Raw genomic sequence first — 12,706 nt, 5'->3', positions numbered from 1 at the left:
CAACATATCATCTCTTCTCCTCCTCCTCCTCTCTCTCTCTCTCTTCTTCTTTCTTTCTCTCTCTCTCTCTCTCTCTCTCTCTCTCTCTTTCTTTCTTTCTTCATCTAAAGGACCCTATCACACATCATAACCCAGAAGCCAGCAAGCATTCTGTCTCAGGGCTGCTAAAATGGGAACATGATGCCTACATGCCTTTCTACCCATGCACAGATTTGAAACACACCACCATCATCACCACCAACAACCTCAAAGAAAGAGTCTGCTCCCCATCCTGCTGTATGTGTTCAACAAAATCCTACACTGGAAAGGAACACAATGGATTTCTGGTCTACCTCTCTCCTTCCAAAGAGAGCAGACAAATAAAACTTCTCTGCTTCACAATTATACTGTTTCCCACTGTGCCATGACAATCATGTGTGTTCATGGACCCTTCCTTTTGGTACTACACAAGCTTCAGATGTTTCTACTACCACACTTTTCATTGTGCAGTTTTTCCTACTCAGAATTTCTTTCCTCCTGCTCAAACAAATCTCATCTATCCTTCCTGATTACACCCCAAGCTAAGCAGCTTCCCCAAACTTGACAGCCCCTGCTCATCCTTCCCTCCTTCTCAGAACTGAGATTAAGCCCATTAAATCCATGCAACCCCTTGCCTCCTGCATGCTGTTTAGTAGACAGTCAATATGTATTTACTGACTGACTTTCTAACATTTAAAAAGAATAGTATTTGTAAGAAACATTAGGATTGCGTTTTAAATTACCTTTCCCTACAGGATATATATCAAGGAGTAGTTAGAAAGGTTTGGCACTTTGTCATAAAGATTTAAAACATGTAATTCTTTTTTTAATATTTTAGTTTTGGATGGACACAATACCTTTATTTTGTTTATTTAGTTTTTTAATGTGGTTCTGGGGATTGAACCCAGTCCTTCACACATGCTAGGCAAGCGCACTCACTACCACTGAGCCACAACCCCAGCCCTCAAATCGTGTAATTCTTAAAGAAATTAATATTAAGCTATTGATATCCATATACCAATATAATGATGGTAGATGTCAATGGTGTTGGTTTTTCTAATATACTATCCTTTGGGAGATGCTCATTTTAGGCAACTGAATTTTTATATTTATTAGATAGGGCAACTGGGAACATCTTCCCTAGGAGAATACTGCAGTAGGTGCTCTCATGGAAAGAGGATCTGCTTGCAATGTATTTATTGCCTTGATCCACAGTCAATCCACAGACCTGTGTTGGTTGCTGCCCCACAGTATTCTCTATCATCCTCTCCCAGCCCTTTCTCTCCGACTTATACCCCCCACCCCTTATACCCTCTCTTTCTTCTTATCCCCACCTTTGATTAATTATGTTTTAATGGGATCATTGAACTTTATAACTTGGAAAGAACTTGAAGATTACCTATTCCAGAATATGTAATGAAGAAAAAAAATAATGTTCTTCTGATCACCCTATAGAAAAATGAAAGGGTTGGAGCCAACCCCCAAATCTCTGTTATCCAAAGAAATTAGGAGTTCAAGGTCTTAAAACCTTTAAACTACCTAGCTCAGTTTCATTTCCCCTGTCCCCAAACTTCCCGTCTTCCACCAGATCCCTCTGTCTCACCATTGAGGAACTTCCCTAGGCCCTCAACACCAAGCTCTCTTCCTGCTATAAACCAATTCCCCAGGGCTGTTTCATATTAATCCCACTACTTCTCTTATCCTACTTACCTATTTCATTATTTATTCCTGTTTTTCTCTTACCCAACACCACATCTGTCAAAACCACATATCCTTTATTTTAAACTCTTCCATAACTGTTCCAGATAAAGTTACATATGACACTGAAGCTAATGGTTATAACCACCACACGAAGTCCTGTTCTCTCTATCTAGAAGGACAACGATTTTTCAGTCTCCTCTTGCATGCTGTATATAATGTGCTGAAAGAAGAAAGTTTTTTCTTTAAGTAAGCAGGTAATTCATCAGGACACAATATCAAGCAAATTATTATGCCTACAAGTTAATCAGGGAGCATGCATACCACAGTTCTTTGGCACTACTTATAAATGCCACTCTTCACTCTTTACCAAAGATGTCAGTATCATCTCTAATTGAAGCAGGGAAATATTGATGAATGCAAATGTAACTTCTTCTGTTCTTATCAAGGTTATAAATGGAGAATGAGGTGGTCAAAGCAGAAGACCAGATAAAGAGGACACCAGTTAAAAAATCCAAATAAAGCAAAACTAGCTGCAGGATGCAAGTATGTTCTGGAGGCCAGCTGCACAGAGAGTTAGGGTCCCATCACTAATACTGAAATGACTCTGGGCACACTGCCTAATCTCTGTTCAGTCTCTTCATCTGGTCAACGGGGACAATAAGAGCTCCTACCTCACAGGGTTGTCATGAGGACTAAACAAGCTAATATTCATAAAAACACTTAGGACAATGCTAAGAACATATACTAAGCACTATTTAAATGTTTATTAACCCTCTGCTTGAAACTGTGTTATCAACCACACTGGGCATCTGCTGATCTCCAAACCTTATAAGTAGCATCAGGACTGCAAACATGGTGATGGTTTCCATCCACACCACAATGCTCTGCATCCTCCAGGATGAATGGACTCCATGAAGGTCATTGTATAGTCCCTTCCTTTTGGCACATGGCAGGAATATACAGCTAGACCTCTCAATAATGGTCCCCACTGCAGTAGCCACCACTCATGGTGAGCAAAGATTTCTTTGCCTTAGAAGACAAGATAACCAAAATCACAAAATATTTTATGTGCCCACACATCACAGATTCTACCTGTAGCCCAGGACTGGAATTTGAGCAATAGGCTACCCCCAATGGAAACAAAACAAAGGGAGAAGTCCAACATATTGCATGCATCTTCTTGGGACAGGACTCACTGTACAAAGCAAAACTCTTCAGAGCTGTCCAAGCTCTCTGTCCTAAGTACCTCCTCCTTTTCTTTCTTAGTTTTACTCTAATCAGGCTCTCAACTATACCAAATTCGATCCTCTCAATGTCACCAAACAACCACCACTCTGCTAAACCCAGTAAGACCATGTCTTCTTCCACCTCTCAGGAGCATTGACTGATAATACAGGTTGAACATGCCTAATCTGAAAATCCAAAACCCATATTACAGTACAATCTGAAACTTTTTGAGCACCAGCACATAAAAAGTTTGAAACATCCAAACATTTTTTGTCAGGGACTCTCAGCCTGTACCTGCTTCCCCTGGTTGCTTTCTTCTCTTGGCTTCTAAGCCACCCTAATCTCCTGGAGTTTCTCTGATGGTTGCCCCTTGCTTCCCAACCTCCCTAAACTGGGGTTCCCCAAGGCTCCTTCCTTGACCTTCTTCTCTTCAACATTAACATTCACTTTCATGGTGAGCTGGTGTCCTCGTGTGGCTCAAAGTACCATTTCCTCCCCACCATTAACTCTCAAAGGTATACAAGCCCAGACCCAAATACTGAATTTCTGATTCATATGTTCAACTGCCTACTCACTAGGATTGCTCCTCCACTTGGATGTCTAATACAATACTAAATTGAATATGTCCAAAACCAAACTCCTGCCCTTCCCTCCCAACCTATGTTTTCCCCATCTTAGTTAATGACATTCTCTACCTCCCCTTCCTCCTTCACCTTTTTCATCAGCAAACCTATCACTTCTACCTTTAAAGCTATCCAGGATCTGACCATCATCTCCAACTTCCCTCTGGTTGCGTGATTCTCCCCAGTTTTGAAACACCCTCTCAAACAATTCTCCTGCTTCTTGCCTTGACCCACAGCATTTTCTAAAAACAGCAGCCAGAGAAATATCACTCAAATGGAAGTTGGATCATGTCACCCCCTTGTTCAAAAGCTTACAGTAGCTTCTCATGTCACTCAGAAAACCCAAAGTCCTTGTAAATACATGGCCCTATGTAAGTTGAGAGGCTCCCCCTCTCCCCATCAGCTCTTGGACTCTTGCTCACTCCACTCCAGCCACACCAGCCTCCTTGCTATCTGGACTCCTGCATTACTAGGTCTTCTACCTGGAATTCTTCACCAGTCATCCACGTGGTTTGCTCCCTCATACCTTCACATCTCTCTCTTTTTTTAAAAATTGTTCTCATTAGTTATACTTTCACATCTCTGCTTAAAAGCTATCATCTAGCTGTCCCTTAAAATGCTCCTTTAAAATTATAAACTATACTTGCCTAGTACTCTTTATATCTCTTCCCTGACTTATTTTTCCATATGGAACTCATCTCATTTTATGGCTGACTTGTTTTGCTTACCTCCATTAGAATAGCTATTTTCACCTTTCCCTATTACAGTATAAACTCCAGGTGGGTTGGGATTCACATCTGTTCTTTTTCACAGCTGCCTTCTAACTGCCTCATAAGTAGAAACTCAGTGAAAACTTGATGAATGAATGGGAATAATGGATCACCTGGTTCCTCTTACCTAAGACAGTCATCACTGTCTTCATGAGCTTCATGGGCGTCCTCCGGCGGCTGATGGACCCACTTGTATGCGGAGACAAGACGTTGGTTTTCCTCTTGACGTACATGTAGATCCGCAGGTACACCACCACCATGATGAAGAAGGCCACAAGGTTGGACACAGTCCAGAAAATGAGGTAACTCCTGCTGTAAATGGGGGCCAAGGAAGAGCAGGCAGAGATGTTGCAGAGACAATTCCAGCCCAGTGTGGGGACTGCACCCATGAAGATGGCGATGGCCCACACAAGCAGAATGAGCAGTGTCACCCTCTTTTTGGTCAGGTTGCTGTGGACTCGCATCCTCATGATTGACATGTGCCTTTCCACAGCAATGACCAGTAAGTTGGTCAGAGAAGCTGTCAAGCTCGTGTCCAAAAGCCCCTGACGGAGAAACCAGCGGTTGACAGTCAAAGTTTTTGAAACTGGGCCAGTGTTAAACATCAGGAATACATAGGCAATTCCAGCAAAGAAATCTGCAGCAGCTAAATTAGCCAACAGGTAGTAGAAGGGGAAATGGAACTTTCTGTTTTTGATCACTGCTGCGATGACCAGAGAATTAGAAAAAAAAATGAACAGGCAGAAAAATGTTCCAACACACAAAACAATCACAAGCTTTGTTCCTGTCCACTCATCGGGAGTGTCAGTGTTGCTCCTATTATAAAAAAAGTCCATGCGTTTATCATAGTGACACTCATTCATTGTGGAGAAGAGTTGAACATCCTAGAAAAGAAATTTAAAGAGAAAACAAATATCACTCTTTATGAAATTAGTCACTAAGCTACCAATTACCACTGCTAGGTCCTTTCTTCTGGCTAATTCCTATTAATCTTTCATGTATCAACATAAATATCCCTTACTCTAATACACTAGTACTCAACCTCCTAACCCAGCAGTGAGCTTGCATGTTAGTTATTGGTTTCCCAGGTTAGGCTGCAAACTCAGTGAGGGAGGATTTGTGTTTATTTTGTTCACTATTATAAATAACCTCAGGATCCAGTTGCCCTGCCTGCTTCATGACAGGTAACTGCTGAGTGGCTGGCTGAAGGAATGACTGGGTGATCATGGAGGCATCAATGTCAAATGCACTGAGTGCTACAATATCTACTCTGCATTGGAAACAATTACCATACAGCATAAAACATTAATTAATGCTTCCCCATGGTGGTTTCTAGCCCACTTCTTATTTATGGAACACTTTTTGTTGTTTGTTTGTTTGTTGTTTTTGTGGTGCTGGGGACTGAACCCAGGATCTTTTTACATGCGAGGCAAACAGTCTACCAACTGAGCTATATCCCTAGCCCCTATGGGGAATGTCGATTAATCAAGGGCAGGTTGGTAATACCAGGCACATTTCTGCCAAGATAATGGGTGATGAGTTATTCATCACACGACCAAATGACTTCTCAAAGAGATCAAGTTTCTGCCACTTTTGATTCTATTCCAGATCCTCCTCTGACCATATTTTAGTCTCAAGATACAATTACATTTTCTTATTAAGCATGTGGTATAGGGAAGGAAGCTTGGGTCTCAATATTTTTTCCTTACCTTTTTTGTTTACTTCTTTCTTATAGTTTCCTAATCCAAACTATACTAATGTGAGTTTGTTTACTGGATTTTCCAATTCAATCACTTCAGGTCAGTCCCCCCACCCTGGCATTCTCCACCAAATAGGTGTGGAGCATGAGACAGACCTCCATGGCAAGACTGAAACCCAGAGTTTGGACAGAAATCCAACTCAGGATGGATGTGAGAACACACCTGCCAAGTAGGGGGAAAGTCCTTGGGGCAAGTATGTGAAATTGGACAGACAGGGAAGACAGAAATGCTCCCGGTACAAGATCTCATTGATCTAAAAGATCAATGAGATTCTGCCAAGGGAGGGATGAGCAAAGGCTCCAAGGACCCCCATTTATCTATGATTGGTGGGGGGAATCAAGAGTTCAGCCTCACAGTGGTATGGCCATAGCCAGGAAGGGGCCTATCAAAAAGAGACTGGGATTTAAAGCCAAGAGTCTACCTCTGGGTGGAAGGATGGTGAGATTCCTCCCAAGGAACAAGGCTACAGCTTATTTACTGGATAGCCAGAGACCCAATAGGCCCAAGTGCTGAGCCATCTACTTGTGGGAGTTAAGTGGCTCTAACAGCAGAATGTAGTTGAAATCTTGGCTTTTAAAGGTTCTGAAAAATCTGGAATCCAATACCACATCCAGAATCAGGATAAGCAGACCAAATAACAATTTTAAGTTAGAAACATATCTCAATCTACTTTCTAATTTATATTTTATATGGTATAATGATACTTTTAAATGAGTTAGACACTTGCTTCTCTTTCATGCAAATGGTAGATAAAATATAATTGTATAAGATTAAACAAACAAGGAGTGGTCTCAAGAGACAAATGGTTATCATGGCTTTCAATTACAAAAAAGGGGGACTCAGTTTGAATAAAGACAAAACAAAATTGCTTTCTTTGGCAAACACCTGCCAATATTTAACTATACACATCCAGTAACTTCATACAGTAGGCCAATATAGCTATATTATCTTGTGATAATTTCCCCAAATTAAAAATACAGATGGTATAATTTTAATAGCTTCATAATATTTCCTTATATTAGTATATTATACTTTATTTACTTATCCCTAAATGTTGGACATTAAGGTTGTTCCCACGATTTCACTTTTGTAAACAAAGCTACGTTCTTCTTTTTTTTTTTTTTTTGGTACTGGGGATTGAACTTAGGGATAATAGACCACTGAGCCACATCCCCAGCCCTACTTTTGTATTTTATTTAGAGACAGGGTCTCACTGAGTTGCTTAGCCCCACACTGTTGCTGAGCCTGGCTTTGAACTCATGATCCTACTTTCTCAGCCTCCTGAGCTGCTGGGATTATAGGCATGCGCCACTGTGCCCAGTCCAAGCTACATTCTTGAGCATTAACCTTTATATGTGTGAGCAATTCTTTCTTTAGAAATAGTCCATAGATTTCAAATTGATATAAATATACTTAAAGGTTTGTGATACATTTTGCCCAACTGTGCTTGAAAGGGTTCATATTTCTAGTCCCATCAGCAGCATAGGAGAGTTAATAGAGGATACTAATCTAGTGAAATTTAATTTAAATATCCAACGAGAAAAACCATCTTTCAACCATGTTGAACGTATATAAAAATTTAAGACAAACAATGCAAAAACCACCAGCTATGATCTGAATGTTTGCATCCTCTCCACCTAATGCATGTTGAAACTTTTATCTCCATTTTGGTAGTACTAATAGGTAGGGCCTTTGGGAGGATTGGGTCATAAGGGCTCAGTCCTTGAAACTAGATTAGTGCCTGTGGCTATAAAAGAGGCCCACTTATTTATCTAATAAGTAAGTAGATAGACATATAAACAATAGTTTGAATCCCTTTTTTGCCATTCTACCATGAGAAGACACAGCAAGGAGATTCCATCTTTGAAGCAGAGACCAGGCCCTCACCAGACAAAACAAAATTGCTTTCTTTGGCAAACACCTGCCAATATTTAACTATAAATATCCAGTAACTTCATACAGCAGGCCAATATAGCTATATTATCTTGTGATAATTTCCCCAAATTAAAAATACAGATGGTATAATGTGTATTATACCACATGTGCTGGCACCTTGATCTTAGAGTTCTCAGCTGCCAGAAAGTGACCAATAAGTTGCTATTGTTTATAAATTACTTAGTATAAGGTATTTTTGTTATAATGTTAGTAATGCTAACACACCACATGAGAAATTATAACGATTCAATTTTCATGTGTCCTTTCACTAATTAAAAATAATTTATGTATTTTATTTTGTTCTAGATAGCTAGGAGGAACATATTTCAATGTTACATTATCTTTGACTAACTTATCTGAAACATCTCTATTAATATGTCACAAAGATTTTGGAATGCAGATGTTACCAAAAAATACTGTTAAATTTTTTTTTCTAATTTTTCAAAGGGATCTTAGCATTTTAGTTTTGGTTCTTACATTTGGTCAAATTTGTAATTGTATGATGCACTAAAACCTCAATGACTGTTACTTCAAAAATCTTCAAATTCAGCTTCCCCTCATCAAAACCAAAAATTGTACATTCTTAGACACATTTTAGCAAACTTTGTCCTAAGACTGACAAGTAGTTTGTTGAGAAATCACAGAAGACCAGGACTCTCACTAAGCAGTCCCTCCAACAGCCAGCCAGCCCAGATTCTACCTTTGAGAGAAACAGGTAATGAGAGTAGGAAAGTTCTTATTGGGAACTGATTTTAAAAAAATTTTCACAGAATTAAAATACTGTGCAACAAATAAATACATGCTTACCATGAAGCGGCAATACAAGAAAATGAACATCATTATTTTAATTACAAATACAAATAATTAATGTATACATAGAGAAACACACATTCAGTTCTGTATATGTGTTGACCATCTTTTAAAGTTATAGAAAAAGGTAAGGAAAAAAAATCCTAAAATGTAAACAGTTAATTAAGAAACATGAAATTTTGGATTATAAATTCTTTCCTGTGTTGTTCTTTTCTGTGTTTTCTATAATTAGTAAATAAACAGAATTTTAAACATTAGTTTACAAATTCTGTCTTAGGAGCATCCATTCTGCTCAATGTAGTCTACCTTTATTGTAGAACAGTAGTTCTGAAAAATGAAATTCCATGTTCAAAGGAAAAGATCAAAGATCTGCCCATGTTCATGAAATCCACTCTTATCAACACAGCACTTTACAGTTCCAGTAACAATAAAAAGAAACTGGTTTTCTACTTAAAACTTCATATAACCATAAAACTTTTCTTGCTGGCAAGTGAGTATATCAGGACATAACTTTCATCAGTTCTCCTATAAACCATTTCTTTAATCACCCCAGATCTCCCAAAAATTAGTAACTAAAAGTTTTACAATGAGTACTTATGATTTTTTTTTTCCTTCCTTGGCCATACACTACTAAGCCTATGGTTGGTTCTTGCTGACAGTCTCTACTATAGATGATCACATTTTTTAAAGCTGGAATTTACTAAAAACTTTAGTGAGCTTATAACAAACGACCAATTTATCATCGCTTGACCTCTCTCAAACCTTAAAACATGATTCTGTGATTTAAAACAATTTAATAAGTTATTTCAGTCCTAGCCTAAAGTTCTCCCCACAAGATACCTTCTCTAACCAGTTCAAAGCAGCCCTATTGCTTTCTGAGAGCCCTGGTTAAGTTTCTATGCAGCTATGCAGCTGTATGTGTGTTGCCCAGGATTTACTTTGGCATTTACCCTTATGATCCAACTCCCACTGCTAGACCACTCTGCTCCCTGCCTATTATACTCTCTTGGCAGCATCAGTATGTTTTGTGTAAATAAATGAATGATCTTCTGTCCTACACAATTCCGCCCACCCCCATTTCAAGTGAAAAGTTTCAGCTAAGTGCTTTGCTGACTAAATGACAATTGGAGAGCTCCCTCACTTACTAACTATGTGTTCTCAGGTGAGTTACTTCATATCTCCACTCTCTTCTGACTTTTAATTACTACTGCTTGAATTCTTTACTCTGTGCCAGGTTAAGCATCTAACCTGGATCAGTTCATTTGATCTACCAAAAAAATAATGTAGATACTATTATTACTCCCATTCTGCAGATGAGGAAACCGAAGCACCTGTCAAGGATCAGACTTCAGGGTAATGGAAAAATTTGTTCAAGCATAAACATATGTTTATGTTAAGTCTGTTCCATAAATTTGCATGCTTATCTACAACATTATCCTTTCTCTTCCTATGCAAACAAAACACCAGACAAACCAAGAACTATAGTTAAATTTACATTACAGCATTGTTGAAATAGAATGATCTGATCAAGTCATATTCAAAGACTGTCCCGCACTATAAAAAAATAGAAAGGCATTCTAAATAGTCTTTAGTATTTTTTTTTCTTTTTAGCTAGTCCTGAGAAGGGCAGAAAAGGCACTTTGCTGAAAATATGCTTCCAACTTCTATGGTGAGTAGAATGTGAAATGGTCAATTACAAGACCACATTAGCACTGCTAAATCTTACTCTGCCAAATCCCAAGCTGTTTTTTATTTGTTTGTTTGTTTGTTTGTTTTATACTAAAGGTTTAGAAGGTTTAATAGTTCTGACCCAGAAACAAAAGATGCTAAACTCTGGAGTGATTACCACAACTTCAAACTCTGGTAATTTAAGACTTCATAAAATGATGGTCTAGAATGTCTATATGTAGATTCCAAATGAAAACTTCATGAGCAAACCTTTCATTTAGACTCTCTCAAACTTGTTTCTCTGAAAAAAAAATGTCCAGCCATCCCAGAATGTGGAAACAATTATGAAAATTAAGACATCTGGAAACCACTCAGACTGCTTTTATTTCTAGCTATATCTGACAAGTTGCTGCCTGGCTGTTTAGTTGGCTTCCAATAACACCTTCCTCTCCCTCTTGGAAAGCAACATGGCACACCAAAGACAAGGTCAGCTGATGCTCTGCAAATCTTCTTTCCAAAGTATATGACAGTTCTTTCCTCTTTAGAAATCCCATCCAGATGTGAGTTGGAGGTTAGGTTAGTTGGTACTTTAGCAACAAAACCTGCATAAGCAATCATGGTTTGATTTTGTTCTTGTTTTTGTTTGGCATCTGGGATTGAACACTCTTGGGTGCTTCACCACTGAATCACATCTCTGATAAGTGAATGCTGGCACATACATAATTCTTTCTTAATTTTAATTTTAATTTTGAGACAAGGTCTTGGTAAGTTGCTGAGACTGGCCTTGAACTTAGATCTTCCTTCCTTAGCCTCCCAAGTTGCTGTGATCATAGGTGTACACCACTGAGAAAAACAATCATGTTTATTCACTGGCAAAATCAGGACAGCATGGGAGTTCTAAATCTACCTGGGATCACTGAGGCTCACTTTAACCATTAGTTTCAAGGCCTTTGCATTTGCCATTCTGTCTCTCCAAAAGCCTCTTCCCCCAGACATCCAAAGAGCTCATTCTACCTCGTTATTGCACAAATATCACTTCATCAGAGATCCTTTCCCTGCCACTCTCTAAAAAGTACCCCACCCTACCCTACAACACTTAAGCCATTAAACTTGCTTTCTTTTTCTTTACAGCATTTCTCTCTACCTGACACTATCCAGTTGGGGTCACGGTCTTTCTCTCCCAATGGAAGGTTTGCTTATGAAGACCAAGATTTTGTGTTGTTTCCACACACCCCTAGTACAACACATCCCTGCAGCAATTCCCAACACACAATAGGCTCTCAGTAGATAACTTGTTAAGTGTAAACTTATGTCAAGTATCCTTGGGCACCCTTGCCCATATGCTCCCAAACTTTTACCCAAACTGACCAGCATTACTTTCTTCTTCTGTATAATGTGCTCTGTAATTAGGATCTCACCACTCTTTCATTTCCCTGGATAGACTTGGCTCCAAGCTCTGCAGACTGAGAGGTGTGAGGAGTGGTGTTCACTGACCCTGGCAGCAGAATAAGCAGAACAGAGAAGTCTGGGTGGTCTGAAAGGCAGTCCTGTGACAGGCTGCTCCTCTTGAGTTGGACATAGAAAGGAGGATTCCTCTCAGAACACAGCCTCAAAAGAAAGGTGGACCCAACAGCCAAAGCTAGATCAATTTGAGCAGTAACACAAGTAAGGCAGTGCAGGATTATAATCTAAAGTGAAAAATAAATATCCATGAGTCCATACTTATAGAAATAAATTGCTAAATAAAATAATCAGTGGAAATGAAAGGACAAATCTCCTAGGTACCTAATAAATTACATAGGTACTTCACCCTGGAGGAGAGGAGTGTAACATCCCTTTTGGCGTGGAACCAGTATTTGACCCAGTTATCCCACTTTTTATTATACAGCCAAAAGATTTAAAATCAACACACTATAGTGACATAGCCATGTCAATGTTTATAGCAGCACAATTCACAATAGCTAAGCTATGGAACAAACCTAGGTGCCCTTTAACACCTGAATGGATAAAGAAAATGTGGTACATATACACAATAGACTACTACTCAGCTATAAAGAAGAATGCCTTTATGACATTTGCCAGTAAATGGATGGATCTGGAGAATATCATGCTAAGTAAAATAAGCCAATCCCCAAAACCCAAAGGTCAAATGTTTTTGCTGATAAGCTAAGCCACAATAAGGGGGGGGGGGGGG

At 39.1% G+C, this 12,706-nt stretch overlaps 1 protein-coding gene across 2 annotated transcripts in view; it reads right to left on the bottom strand.

Annotated features, from left to right (window-relative positions):
- The window catches only part of Lpar3 (lysophosphatidic acid receptor 3), a 98,930-nt gene that overhangs the window by 45,078 nt on the left and 41,146 nt on the right, over positions 1 to 12,706 (bottom strand). For both annotated transcript variants that reach the window (XM_048815002.1, XM_015504712.2), the window contains exon 2: positions 4,467 to 5,223. In XM_048815002.1, the coding sequence (XP_048670959.1) occupies positions 4,467 to 5,202 (736 nt within the window). In that variant the 5' untranslated portion in view covers positions 5,203 to 5,223. The remainder of the gene's footprint in view (positions 1 to 4,466; positions 5,224 to 12,706) is intronic.

This window comes from Marmota marmota, unplaced genomic scaffold (assembly GCF_001458135.2).
Source record: "Marmota marmota marmota unplaced genomic scaffold, marMar, whole genome shotgun sequence".
Taxonomy (NCBI): Eukaryota; Metazoa; Chordata; class Mammalia; order Rodentia; family Sciuridae; genus Marmota; species Marmota marmota.
The sequence above is the reverse complement of the archived record's forward strand: the minus strand, read 5'-3'. Positions and strand labels throughout refer to the sequence as shown.